Here is a 15269-nt window from a genome sequence, read left to right as displayed (position 1 = left end):
AAGCAGCTTGGTGAGAGGGTGACAACAGTTGGTGCAATTATTTGCAAATGGAAGAAACACAAAATAACTGTCAATCTCCCTCAGTCTGGGGCTCCATGCAAGATCTCACTTCGTGGAGTTTCAATGATCATGAGAATGGTGAGGAATCAGCCCAGAACTACACGGGAGAATCTTGTCAATGATCTCAAGGCAGCTGGGACCATAATCACCAAGAAAAACAACTGGTAACACACTATGCCGTGAAGGACTGAAATCCTGCAGCGCCCGCAAGGTCATGCACATGTACAGGCCCATCTGAAGTTTGGTAATAAACATCTGAATGATTCAGAGGAGAACTGGGTGAAAGTGTTGTGGTCAGATGAGACCAAAATGAAGCTCTTTTGCCGCGTACACACAATCGGAATTTCGGCCTGCAAAAGACCGATGAGATTTTTTTGTCGGAAAATGCATCCGTGTGTATGCTCCTTCGGATTTTTGCTGGCAAAATTCCAGCCAGCGAAAGATTGAGAGCATGTTCTCAATTTTTCAGTCGGAAAAAGTTGCTATCCGAAATTGCGATCGTCTGTGGAAATTCCAACGCGCAAAATTCCTATGCATGCTCAGAAACAATTAGACGCATGCTTGGAAGCAGTGAACTTCATTTTTCTCGGCTCGTCGTAGTGTTGTACATCACCGCGTTCTTGACGGTCATAAGTTCAGCGAACTTTTGCGTGACCGTGTGTATACAAGGCAAACTTGAGCGGAATCCCATCGGAAAAACCGTCATATCTTTTTTCGTCGAGAAGTCTGATCGTGTGTATGCGGCATAAGGCATCAACACAACTTGCTGTGTTTGGGGGAGGAGGAGGAATGCTGCCTATGACACCAAGAACACCATCCCCACCATCAAACATGGAGGTGGAAACATTATGCTTTGGGGGTGTTTTTCTGCTAAGTGGACAGGACAACATTACCACATCAAAGGGGCGATGGACAGGCCCATGTACCATCAAATCTTGGGTGAGAACCTCCTTCCCTCAGCCAGTCCAGCATGACAATGACCCAAAACACACGGCCAAGGCAACAAAGGAGTGGCTCAAGAAGAAGCACATTAAGGTCCTGGAGTGGCCTAGCCAGTCTCCAGACCTTAATCCCATACCAAATATGTGGAGGAAGCTGAAGGTTTGAGTTACCAAACGTCAGCCTTGAAATCTTAATGACTTGGAGAGGATCTGCAAAGAGAAGTGGGACAAAATTCCTCATGAGATGTGTGCAAACCTGGTGGCCAACTACAAGAAACGTCTGACCTCTGTGATTGCCAACAAGGACTTTGCCACCAAGTACTAAGTCATGTTTTGTGAAGGGGTCAAATAGTTATTTCACTCATTAAAATGCAAATCTTTTTTTAACCTTTTTGAAAGTCCAGGCCTGCCGTAGCAGCTCCCGCCATGCTGCTACAGCCTTGCTATAAGTCTTACAGTGGTAAGGGGGACTGTGATGGGGAGCCAGTTGTAAAGGGGGACTCCAATGACAGGGGAGCGCTGATGGGGACCTCAATGTAAGGGGGGGGGCTCTGATGTAAGGGGGGGACTCTGATAGGGACCCTGAAGTATGTGAGAACTTTTATATTAACCCTGATGTAATGGAGGACTTTATTGGGAACTGTGATATAAAGGACGACTCTGATGTAAGGGGAGAATTATTCATTTATAAAAAATGATTTATTTGGCCTTGTTTTGCATACCCTGTCTGCTGTTCTGGTTATGACTTTTGACTCCTGCTTTTGGTCTGTCTGTAGTTTGCCTGGAGCTTTCATGATAAAACTGCCTTACAACCACCTATCCTGACCTCTGTCTGTTTACCCATTATACTCTTGCTTGTTGATTCTTTCCAGTTTGGCAGCTGCCACCACTAGAGCAAAACCTGAGGGTTATGACCTGATAGGGTCAAGTGGCAAAGGCCAAATCCCCTTGTAGGGGTCCCTTTTAAAAAACAGGTACTCAGACTTCATGCCTTGGGGAGGCCATGCCATTGGTGACACCAAGGGTCCACACAACAGCTATATAATATGGTGGACACTAACAGAAGCAATAATTAACTGCACAGAAACAAATTAATAAAGTGCTTTTGAAAAGAAAATTTTCTGTTTTGACTGAAGCTTTCTTCACAGCTGATTAATAAGCAGAAACATTGCTTACATATTTGAGTCCATCTCCTTATACACCGATCAGACCACCGATGATGACCACCCAACATAAAAATATGACCACTCACTCATTTTGTGTGTAAACACACAAATCCCTGTTCTGTCAGGGGAGAGGAGACCTATCGTTTGTTCCTAAGTAGGAACAAACGATAGGTCTCCTCACCCAGTCAGTCCTATCCTCATGGCCGATCCTAGGGTCACAGACGCCTGGGTGCAGAAATATTTTCCCCACATGGGCGTGGTCATCTTACCAACTCCTCCCCTTTACAAATGTTTCTATGGCAACGACTCAAACACAGAGATGCTCCCCTATGAAGTCTTCGTTACCCTGGGATCCTCCCATGATCTTTTAACAATAAAGAAAATGCAGGAAGAGCGTACACTAATGAGACCTGGAGGGGAGTCTCTCTGATGCACACAGAGAGGGCTTCTGTTAGAGAGTCTGTTAGAAAGAGCCCCCAGACATAATACAGGAGTCGGTCAGAGACTGCAGACATGTTACAAGAGATGGTCAGAGACTGTAGTTATGATACAAGAGATGGTCAGAGACTGCAATCGTAGTACATGAGATGGTGAGAGACTGCAGATATAATACAGGAGACGGTCAGAGACTGTAGTTATGATACAAGAGACGGTCAGAGACTGTAATTGTTGTACAGGAGACAGTCAGAGACTGCAGACATAGTACACGAGATGGTCAGAGACTGCAGACATACTACAGGAGACAGTCAGAGACTGTAGTTATGATACAAGAGACGGTCAGAGACTGCAATCGTAGTACAGGAGACGGTCAGAGACTGCAGACATGGTACAGGAGATGGTCAGAGACTGCAGACATACTACAGGAGACAGTCAGAGACTGTAGTTATGATACAAGAGCCAGAGACTGCAATCGTAGTACAGGAGACGGTCAGAGACTGCAGACATGGTACAGGAGATGGTCAGAGACTGCAGACATGGTACAGGAGATGATCAGAGACTGCAGTTCTTATGGACATTAGTAGATAATGGCCGATCGGCCCTCTCACCTGACCCAGCGATACAGTAACGGTTCCTCTGATCAGCTGAATTGCCCGCTGGGTAGCACCCAGATCTGTATTCCGCCAATAACTCCTTTCCTTTCTCCACCAGGGATGGCGCTAGGCTGTGTGGCTTTCCCTCTGGTGGCGCAGGGCAGTGGGGTTCTCTCTCTGATGGTGTTCTCTCAGCACTGTCCTCCCCTTCTGGAGTCCTGGGTGTTCTTCCCTAAAAGCTTTCCCGGGCTCCTGGCTCTCTCTCCCATTCAACTGAGCATGCTGTGTGGGCTGCAGTTTCCGTGTTACAGTGGGGCTGCCAGTCCTCGGGACTACATGTCCCACAATCCTCTTCTCTGCTACCTTTTCTATTCTATTTCTTCCCTGGCTGATATGAAGGCGGGGTAAGAAACATAGTGGGCAGCTGTGCTGGCAAGCGCCGCTCACTAGTACAGCAGCGCGAGGAGGAGAGGGAGGGAGAGGGCAGCTACATTGGCATCACTAAGGTTGGGGTCACCCCCCCTTCCACCAACTATAGTCGCCCCTCAGTACAGACCCCCCTCCACTAAGTATAGACCCCCCTCCGTCAGTGCAGAACCCGCACTAAGTATAAACCCCTCCCTCAGTACAGACCTTCCTCAGTACAGACCCCCCTCCATCAGTATAGACCCCCCCAGGACAAACCACCCCCCTCCATTAGTACAGACTCCCCAGGACAGACCCCCCTCCATTAGTACAGACCCCCCTACTCCATTAGTACAGACCCCCCAGAACAGACCCCCCTCCATTAGTACAGACCCCCCAGGACAGACCCCCCTCCTCCATTAGTACAGACCTCCCCTCCATTAGTACAGACCCCCCACCTCCATTAGTACAGATCCTACCTCCTTCATTAGTACAGACCCCCGAGGACAGACCCCCCCCCTCCATTAGTACAGACCCCCCCAGGACAGACCCCCCTCCTCCATTAGTACAGACCCCACAGGACAGACCCCCCCCTCCATTAGTACAGACCCCCCAGGACAGACCCCCTCCTTCATTAGTACAGACCCCCCTCCTCCATTAGTACAGACCCCCCCAGGACAAACCCCCCTCCTCCATTAGTACAGACCCCACCTCCTCCATTAGTACAGACCCCCTCCTCCATTAGTACAGACCCCCCCTCCTCCATTAGTACAGACCCCCCAGAAAAGACCCCCACTCCATTAGTACAGACCCCCCAGGACAGACCCCCCCCTCCTCCATTAGTACAGACCCCCCAGAAAAGACCCCCACTCCATTAGTACAGACCCCCCAGGACAGACCCCCCCCTCCTACATTAGTACAGACCCCACAGTTCAGACCCCCCTCCTCCATTAGTACAGACCCCCCAGGACAGACCCCCCCTCCTCCATTAGTACAGACCCCCCAGGACAGACCCCCCTCCTCCATTAGTACAGACCCCCCAGGACAGACCCCCCCTCCTCCATTAGTACAGACCCCCCCTCCTCCATTAGTACAGACCCCCCCTCCTTTAGTACAGACCCCACAGGACAAAACCCCCTCCTCCATTAGTACAGACCCCCCCTCCTCCATTAGTACAGACCCCCGAGGACAGACCCCCCCCCTCCATTAGTACAGACCCCCAAGGACAGACCCCCCTCCTCCATTAGTACAGACCCCCCCTCCTCCATTAGTACAGACCCCCGAGGACAGACCCCCCTCCTCCATTAGTACAGATCCTACCTCCTTCATTAGTACAGACCCCCGAGGACAGACCCCCCCTCCATTAGTACAGACCCCCCCAGGACAGACCCCCCTCCTCCATTAGTACAGACCCCACAGGACAGACCCCCCCCCTCCATTAGTACAGACCCCCCAGGACAGACCCCCTCCTTCATTAGTACAGACCCCCCTCCTCCATTAGTACAGACTCCCCAGGACAGACCCCCCTCCTCCATTAGTACAGACCCCACCTCCTCCATTAGTACAGACCCCCCCTCCATTAGTACAGACCCCCCCAGAAAAGACCCCCACTCCATTAGTACAGATCCCCCAGGACAGACCCCCCCTCCTCCATTAGTACAGACCCCCCAGAAAAGACCCCCACTCCATTAGTACAGACCCCCCAGGACAGACCCCCCCCCTCCTCCATTAGTACAGACCTCCCAGGACAGACCCCCCTCCTCCATTAGTACAGACCCCCCAGGACAGACCCCCCCTCCTCCATTAGTACAGACCCCCCCCTCCTCCATTAGTACAGACCCCCCAGGACAGACCCCTCCTCCTCCATTAGTACAGACCCCCCTCCTCCATTAGTACAGACCCCCCTCCTTTAGTACAGACCCCACAGGACAAAACCCCCTCCTTCATTAGTACAGACCCCCCCTCCTCCATTAGTACAGACCCCCGAGGACAGACCCCCCCTCCATTAGTACAGACCCCCAAGGACAGACCCCCCCTCCTCCATTAGTACAGACCCCCCTCCTCCATTAGTACAGACCCCCGAGGACAGACCCCCCCTCCATTAGTACAGACCCCCCAGGACAGACCCGCCCCTCCTCCATTAATACAGACCCCCCTCCATTAGTACAGACCCCCCCAGGACAGACCCCCCTCCTTCATTAGTACAGAACCCCCAGGACAGACCCCCCTTCTCCATTAGTACAGACCCCCCCCCTCATCCATTAGTACAGACCCCACAGGACAAAACCCCCTCCTCCATTAGTACAGACCCCCCTCCTCCATTAGTACAGACCCCCGAGGACAGACCCCCCCTCCATTAGTACAGACCCCCAAGGACAGACCCCCCTCCTCCATTAGTACAGACCCCCCCTCCTCCATTAGTACAGACCCCCGAGGACAGACCCCCCTCCATTAGTACAGACCCCCCAGGACAGACCCGCCCCTCCTCCATTAATACAGACCCCCCCTCCATTAGTACAGACCCCCCTCCTTCATTAGTACAGAACCCCCAGGACAAGACCCCCCCCTTCTCTATTAGTACAGACCCCCCCTCCTCCATTAGTACAGACCCCCCAGGACAGACCATCCCTCCTCCATTAGTACAGACCCCCCAGGACAGACCCCCCCTCCTCCATTAGTACAGACCCCCCCTCCTCCATTAGTACAGACCCCCTTCCATTAGGGTACATAAAAAGACCCGGCAGCTGGAGAGGAGCTGGAGAGGAGAGGACTGTGTGCATGCCGCACCGCCCGGGTGGAGAGCAGAACAGTTCACAGCAGGCCAGGCAGGAGTGAGAGACACATAGAGGAGGAGGAGAACATGTCACGCACGGACCACCCCCCCGATGTCACTGCGATGTCCGATGTCACTGCGCGGCTGTCCACATAGAGACCAGCCGCTCCGCCTCCGATCTCACCGTTGTTCTGCCGAGAAAGGCTGCTCTCCTTCTCTGACAGGATGGAGGGGGAGGGGCTTGAGCAGGAAACACAGCGGCGCCTCTCTCGTCAGAACACCGGCGGAGAGAGCCGCTGGGACACAAACAAGAGGAGGAGAGAAGGGAGCACTCTGGCACTTCAGCGCCCCCACCTCTCTGGCGCCCGGGTTCACTGCACCCCGAGCACCCGTCTGGGATCAGCCCTGCCTATCCTCATACAGCTAGAACACACTGAGGGAACACACATTTAACCCCCTGCTCGCCCCCTAGTGTTAACTCCTTCCCTACCAGTGACATTTACACAGTAATCAGTGCACTGATAGCTGTATAAATGTCAATGGTCCCAAAAATGTGTCAAAAGTGTCCGATCTGTCCGTCGCAATGTCACAGTACTGCTAAAAATTGCAGATCACTGCCATTACTAGTAAAAAAAAAAATAATAATAATGCTGATGTGAAAGAAAACGTGATTCATCAGACCAGGCCATCTTCGTCCATTGCTCTGTAGTCCAGTCCTGATGCTCATGGTAGACGCTTGTGGCGGTGGACACGGGTCAGCATGGGCACCCTGACCAGTTTGCAGGTACGCAGCCCCATAAACAACAAACTGCGATGCACTGTGTGTTCTGACACCTTTCTATTGGAACCAACATTAACTTATTACAGTAGCTCTTCTATTGGATCAGACTACACAGACCACCCTTCACTCCCCACATGCATTAATGAGCCTTGGCCACCCATGACCCTGTCCCCAGGTTTCCTTCCTTGGACCACATTTGGTTGGTCCTGACCACTGCAGACCGGGGACATCCCACAAGAGCTGCAGTTTTGGAGTTGCTCTGAACCGGTTGTCTAGACATTACAATTGGGTCTTTGTCAAAGTCCCTCAGATCCTTACACTTGCCCATTGTTTCTGCTTTTAACACATCAACTGCAGGCACAACATGTCCACTTAATAAATCACTGTTAAATATATCCAGCCCACTTTAAAATGCCAATGTAACAAGATAATCAGTGTTGATCACCTTACCTGTCTGTGGTCATTATGCTACGGCTAATCGGTGTATATTGTAGAATTTAAAAACCCCAACATGTTAATAAAAACAACAAACCCAAGCTTTTCCATTTGTTCTATATTGACTTGCTGTACCATGGGAAGTATATTACAGCTCTTTCTTTTGCCTGAGAATGGCTCTGTGAACATAGCAAGGCTAAGACCAGCCAAAGACAGACAGGTGTCTTACTAAGATCAACATGGAGTGAAACTTAGTGGACAGTCCGGTCTGTCCCTAAACCAGCTTTGGGTTTACGTTGCAACCTAACCAATGAGCAGCAGAGAAACACCTCTTTCCCTCTTTCAAAGGTTAAGAGTGGCCATGTTCCATGGGGCTTTTAAAATAACTTATGATGGGAAGATCAAAATGTAGACAGGGTCTGTGGAGTGATAGGAATGATCTGTTGGATGGAAGGCTTATAGAGCATTATAGGCACCTGTAATAGTTGTCATGCCAGGTGGCATTTTTCAGATCCAGTATGGTCTCCTTCACCGCTTTGAGAATGAGAAGGTTCTTCTGGAAGGTGTCTTCAATCTCCAGCAAGCTGCTAGTAATCTGGGGACCACTCTGCCCAGGAAAGCAGGGGAGAGGAGTCTGCTGTCCATCCTCCCATCGTCCAAACTGTTGCTGACACAGACACACCTAGAAAGCAAAGTGAAGACAATCTTGTCATGTAATGCAACGGTCTAGAGCTCATTATAAAATAATGCATACACAAACAATGCAAAAAGAGGAGTTTGAATTTTAATAAACGTATGAAAAAACACTGTTCCAGGAGTGTTAAGCAAATGGGTCAATCCAGTTACCCTGCCATTACATCTTTGAAAAAACTTCTATCAGAATGTAAACTACCTATATAACTAAAGCTATAGAGCTGTGGCCCTTTGCATACCTTTATCTAGCCCTTGAGACACGATTCCTTCCACTGATACGAGGCACTATTCCATTCATTGACAATAACGATTGGGTACTATTCCTCCCACTGACACCAATGATTGGGCACTATTCCTCCCACTGACACCAATATTAATGCACTGTTTCTCCAACTAATACCAATGACGAGGCACTATTCCTCCCACTGACACCAATGATGAAACATTATTCTTCCCACTGATACCGATGATGGGCACTATTCCTCCCATCGACTCCAATGGGCACTAATATTCCCCCTAATACCAAAGATGGGGAAGGGTTTACCCTCACTGATGCCAGGACACTTTTCTACTCCCACTGGCCACAGTCTGGCCCCCCTAAAGTAAACTTGCCCTTTGTTTAGAAAGTTTGGAGACCCCAGGTAAGGAGCATACAAACATAGTCTATGGGGGTTATTTACGAAAGGCAAATCCACTTTGCACTATAAGTGCAAACTACAAGTGCAAAGTGCACTTGAAATTGCACTGAAAGTGCACTTTCAGTGCACTTCCACGTGCACTGAATGTGCACGTGGAAGTGCAGTCGCTGTAGATCCGAGGGGGACATGCAAGGAAGATAAAAAACAGCATTTTAGCTTGCACATGATTGAATGATAAAATCAGCACAGCTTCCCCTCATTTCAGATCTACCCCTCAGATTTACAGCAACTGCACTTCCAAGTGCACTTTCAGTGCAATTTCAAGTGCATTTTGCACTTGTAGTGCAAAGTGGATCTGCCTTTCGTAAATAACTCCCTATGTTCCATATTGAGTAATGGCAGATAAAAAGCCGAGGTAACAGTCACATGATCAGAATAATCACAAACAAGCTAGGTAACACAGTCAGAACAATACACTTTAATAATTCAAGGCATGAACGTTCAGAGAGAAGTAAAAAAACAAGCAGACATCTGTCCAGGGCATAAACAGACAAGCCTGTGGCCTTGCTTTAGGCCGGGTTCACACTGGTGCGACACGACAGCCGTCCTACTTTGGATCCGATATTGCCCTGCGACTTGAAGTCGACATACGTCCGACTTTCAATGAACAGGGATCCGACTTGGATCCCCGCCAATACCAGGCAATGTGTTTGGTATGAATCTTGAGGAGGAACTCCACGCCAAATTTTAAATAAAAAACTGGCATGGGTTCCCCCTCCAAGAGCATACCAGGTTGTCAGGGTCTCCGGGTGGGGGGCTTATCGGAATCCGGGAGCCCCTTTAATAAGGGGGCCCCCAGATCCCGGCCCCCCACCCTATGTGAATGAGTACATAGTATCCCTACCTATTCATCTAGGAAAAAAAGTGTCAATAAAAAAAACACACTAGACAGATTTTGAAAATAATTTATTAGGCAGCTCCAGGGCTCTTCTTCCGACTTCGGGGGGTCTCTTTCGACTTCTCCGCGCTCTCCGGTTCTTCTCCTGCTCTCCGTTATCTTCTGCCGGGCTCCTCCGCTATCTTCTGCTCTTTTGCTAGCGGTGGCCCGGTCTTCACTGTCGTCTTCTTCCCTCTTCTCTTCTTCCGATGTTGACACGACGCTCTCTCCCGCTGTAATGACGTGTGCGCGGTGCGCAACGACTTATATAGGCATGGTCACGGGGTGATGTCATCCGGTGACTCCGCCCCTTATGACGTCACCGCCCCATCATGCCCCGGGTGGTTACGTCATAAGGGGTGGAGTCACTGGGTGACATCACTCGGTGACCACGCCCCATGCCTATATAAGTCATTGCGCACCGCACACACATCAATACAGCGGGAGAGAGCGTCGTGTCAACATCGGAAGAAGAGAAGAGGGAAGAAGACGACAGTGAAGACCGGGCCACCGCTAGCAAAAGAGCGGGCAAAAGAGCAGAAGATAGCAGAGGAGCCCAGCAGAAGATACTAGAGAACGGGAGAAGAACCAGGGAGCGCAGAGAAGAGGCCGGAGAGCACGGAGAAGAGGCCGGAGAGCGCAGAGAAGTCGGAAGAGACCCCTGAAGTCAGAAAAAGACCCCTGGAGCTGCCTAATAAATTACTTTAACCACTTCAGCCCCGGAAGGTTTTACCCCCTTCCTGACCAGAGCACTTTTTACAATTCGGCACTGCGTCGCTTTAACTGCTAATTGCGCGGTCATGCAATGCTGTACCCAAACGAAATTTGCGTCCTTTTCTTCCCACAAATAGAGCTTTCTTTTGATGGTATTTGATCACCTCTGCCGTTTTTATTTTTTGCGCTATACACGGAAAAAGACCGAAAATTTTGAAAAAAAAATGATATTTTCTACTTTTTGTTCTAAAAAAAATCCAATAAACTCAATTTTAGTCATACATTTAGGCCAAAATGTATTCGGCCACATGTCTTTGGTAGAAAAAATGTCAATAAGTGTATATTTATTGGTTTGCGCAAAAGTTATAGCGCCTACAAACTAGGGTACATTTTCTGGAATTTACACAGCCTTTAATTTATGACTGCCTATGTCGTTTCTTGAGGTGCTAAAATGGCAGGGCAGTACAAAACCCCCACAAATGACCCCATTTTGGAAAGTAGACACCCCAAGGAATTTGCTGAGAGGCATGTTGAGCCCATTGAATATTCATTTTTTTTGTCCCAAGTGATTGAATAATGACAAAAAAAAAAAATTACAAAAAGTTGTCACTAAATGATATATTGCTCACACAGGCCATGGGCATATGTGGAATTGCACCCCAAAATACATTCAGCTGCTTCTCCTGAGTATGGGGATACCACATGTGTGGGACTTTTTGGGAGCCTAGCCGCGTACGGGGCCCCGAAAACCAATCACTGCCTTCAGGATTTCTAAGGGCGTACATTTTTGATTTTACTCCTCACTACCTATCACAGTTTTGAAGGCCATAAAATGCCCAGATGGCATAAAACCCCCCCAAATGACCCCATTTTGGAAAGTAGACACCCCAAGCTATTTGCTTTGAGGCATGTTGAGTCCATGGAATGTTTTATATTTTGACACAAGTTGCGGGAATGTGACAAATTTTTTTTTTTTTTTTTGCACAAAGTTGTCACTAAATGATATATTGCTCACACAGGCCATGGGCATATGTGGAATTGCACCCCAAAATACATTTAGCTGCTTCTCCTGAGTACGGGGATACCACATGTGTGGGACTTTTTGGGAGCCTAGCCGTGTACGGGGCCCCGAAAACCAATCACTGCCTTCAGGATTTCTAAGGGCGTACATTTTTGATTTTACTCCTCACTACCTATCACAGTTTCGGAGGCCATGGAATGCCCAGGTGGCACAACCCCCCCCCCAAATGACCCCATTTTGGAAAGTAGACACCCCAAGCTATTTGCTGAGAGGCATGGTGAGTATTTTGCAGCTCTCATTTGTTTTTGAAAATAAAGAAAGACGAGAAAAAAATTTTTTTTTTTTCTTTTTTCAATTTTCAAAACTTTGTGACAAAAAGTGAAGTCTGCAAAATACTCACTATACCTCTCATCAAATAGCTTGGGGTGTCTACTTTCCAAAATGGGGTCATTTGGGGGGGTTTTTGCCACCTGGGCATTCCATGGCCTCCGAGACTGTGATAGGCAGTGAAGAGTGAAATCAAAAATTTACGGCCTTAGAAAGCCTGAAGGCGGTGCTTGGTTTTCGGGGTCCCGTACGCGGCTAGGCTCCCAAAAAGTCTCACACATGTGGTATCCCCGTACTCAGGAGAAGCAACAGAATGTATTTTGGGGTGTAATTTCACATATTCCCATGGCATGTTTGAGCAATATATCATTTAGTGACAACTTTGCGCAAAAAAAAATAAAAAAAATAAAAAATTGTCTCTTTCCCGCAACTTGTGTCACAATATAAAATATTCCATGGACTCGACATGCCTCTCAGCAAATAGCTTGGGGTGTCTACTTTCCAAAATGGGGTCATTTGGGGGGGTTTTGAACTGTCCTGGCATTTTATGCACAACATCTAGAAGCTTGTGTCACACATCACCCACTCTTCTAACCACTTGAAGACAAAGCTCTTTCTGACACTTTTTGATTACATAAAAAAATAATTTTTTTTTGCAAGAAAATTACTTTGAACCCCCAAACATTATATATTTTTTTAAAGCAAATGCCCTACAGATTAAAATGGTGGGTGTTTCATTTTTTTTTTTCACACAGTATTTGCGCAGCGATTTTTCAAACGCATTTTTTGGGGAAAAAACACACTTTTTTAAATTTTAATGCACTAAAACACACTATATTGCCCAAATGTTTGATGAAATAAAAAAGATGATCTTAGGCCGAGTACATGGATACCAAACATGACATGCTTTAAAATTGCGCACAAACGTGCAGTGGCGACAAACTAAATACATTTTTAAAAGCCTTTAAAAGCCTTTACAGGTTACCACTTTAGATTTACAGAGGAGGTCTACTGCTAAAATTACTGCCCTCGATCGGACGTTCCTCACGGTGATACCTCACATGCATGGTGCAATTGCTGTTTACATTTGACGCCAGACCGACGCTTGCGTTCGCCTTAGCGCGAGAGCAGGGGGGACAGGGGTGCTTTTTTTTTTTTTTTTTCTTTATTATTATTTTTTTTTTATCTTATTTTTAAACTGTTCCTTTCTTCTTTTTTTTTTTAAATCATTTTTATTGTTATCTCAGGGAATGTAAATATCCTCTATCATAGCAATAGGTAATGACAGGTACTCTTTTTTGCAAAAATTGGGGTCTATTAGACCCTAGATTTATCCTCTGCCCTCAAAGCATCTGACCACACCAAGATCGGTGTGATAAAATGCTTTCCCAATTTCCCAATGGCGCTGTTTACATCCGGCGAAATCTAAGTCATAAAATGCTCGTAGCTTCCGGTTTCTTAGGCCATAGAGATGTTTGGAGCCACTCTGGTCTCTGATCAGCTCTATGGTCAGCTGGCTGAATCACCGGCTGGATTCTCAGGTTCCCTGTTGAGACAGGAGAGCCAGAGAAAAACACGGAAGACGTTGGGGGGGGGGCATTCCCTCCCACTGCTTGTAAAAGCAGTCTAGAGGCTAATTAGCTGCTAGGATTGCTTTTACATGAAAGCCGATCGCTGGCTGAAAAGAATGATACCAAGATGATACCTAAACCTGCAGGCATCATTCTGGTATAACCACTCAAAGTCGTGAATGGCGTACCTGAAGACAAAAAAATGGTTAACAATAAAGCACAGTAAACAGTAAGGTATAAAAAATTGCATATCTGAAAAGCAAGCATGATAAAACATAACAACAATAAAACATTGCAGAATAGAATACAGTAAAAAAGAGCAGAACAACAGAGAGAGAATAGAGAGAGAGAGAACAATAAAACGACAACTATTTTTTTTTTATTTTATATTTTTGTTTGTGTTTTTTTTTTTTTTTTACACTTTTTTTTGTAACTAACTTTTATAACTGTAACCGGTTCCAGGTTCGGGTCTCTCAAAATGCGATGGCATCTTGGGAGACCCTGTGAAAGTGTGCCTAGTCTGTGCAATGCTGTACCCTACGCTAATACTCAACTAGTGAATGGTAGCGTTCAAAACATTCACCAATGCAAAGACCAGGATTGTCAGGACAGGAGGGACAATAATAGCGGGTGTCACGCCTATATTCGCGCTTGCTGCAGACACGACATCTTTTTTGGGGGTTCGTTGGGTAGGGGTTCGGGAGGACATAAAGAAAATGCCTCTCATGCAGCCGACTGCATTTGGTTGGGGATGTGAATGGGGGACGTACGGGCGCTGCAGAAGCGGTGGGTTCCCAATTAGGATTGGCGAATGCAGCAGGAAGGGCATTATGGGCACGATGGGCCTGTGTTTGTCTTTTTGGTGGCAGCGGGACACTACTTGTGCTTGCCACCTCACCAGCTTGAACTGCACTTATGGGACTCGCCACGTCACCAAGTGTTACTGCAGTGCTGGTTTGACTACGACCGGGGTGTACTAGGCCGCTGGTGCTTGCCAGTTCACCAAAACGCTACCAAAAAAACTGTTAGCGATCGCAGGGATCAGGCCTGACTCTGCGAACGCTGCAGTTATGCGTTTAGTGTTTTGTAAGTGTCAGTGATCGATCGATACTGCACTTGGGTGGGCTGGGCTGGGCCGGGCGGAGGGGCAAAACGCAGGTGCTAGCAGGTATCTGGGCTGATCCCGCTAACACTGCGTTTGTGGGAACCCTAAACTGCTGGGGACGCTAGTATAGATCTGATCAGATCAGATATTGATCCGTTCAGATACTATACCACTAAGGGAGGTGTACGGTGCGTGCGTGGGTGTTAGCGGTACTGGCGCTAACCTGACGCTGCCTGGGGCTGGTGCTTGCCAGTTCACCAAAACGCTACCAAAAAAACTGTTAGCGATCGCAGGGAACAGGCCTGACTCTGCGAACGCTGCAGTTATGCGTTTAGTGTTTTGTAAGTGTCAGTGATCGATCGATACTGCACTTGGGTGGGCTGGGCCGGGCGGAGGGGCAAAACGCAGGTGCTAGCAGGTATCTGGGCTGATCCCGCTAACACTGCGTTTTTGGGAACCCTAAACTGCTGGGGACGCTAGTATAGATCTGATCAGATCAGATATTGATCCGATCAGATACTATACCACTAAGGGAGGTGTACGGTGCGTGCGTGGGTGTTAGCGGTACTGGCGCTAACCTGACGCTGCCTGGGGCTGGTGCTTGCCAGTTCACCAAAACGCTACCAAGAAAACTGTTAGCGATCGCAGGGATCAGGCCTGACTCTGTGAAC

The 15269-nt window shown here is 48.1% G+C and overlaps 1 protein-coding gene across 1 annotated transcript in view; it reads right to left on the bottom strand.

Annotated features, from left to right (window-relative positions):
- DNAH2 (dynein axonemal heavy chain 2) overlaps nt 1-15269 on the bottom strand; it is a 391751-nt gene that overhangs the window by 275488 nt on the left and 100994 nt on the right. The window contains exon 10 of the mRNA XM_073623723.1: nt 8069-8274. Coding sequence (XP_073479824.1) covers nt 8069-8274 — 206 coding nt within the window. The remainder of the gene's footprint in view (nt 1-8068; nt 8275-15269) is intronic.

The sequence above is a fragment of the Aquarana catesbeiana genome, linkage group LG03 (genome assembly GCF_042186555.1).
Source record: "Aquarana catesbeiana isolate 2022-GZ linkage group LG03, ASM4218655v1, whole genome shotgun sequence".
Taxonomy (NCBI): Eukaryota; Metazoa; Chordata; class Amphibia; order Anura; family Ranidae; genus Aquarana; species Aquarana catesbeiana.
Note: the sequence above shows the minus strand (reverse complement) of the source record. Positions and strands in the feature narration are given on the sequence as shown.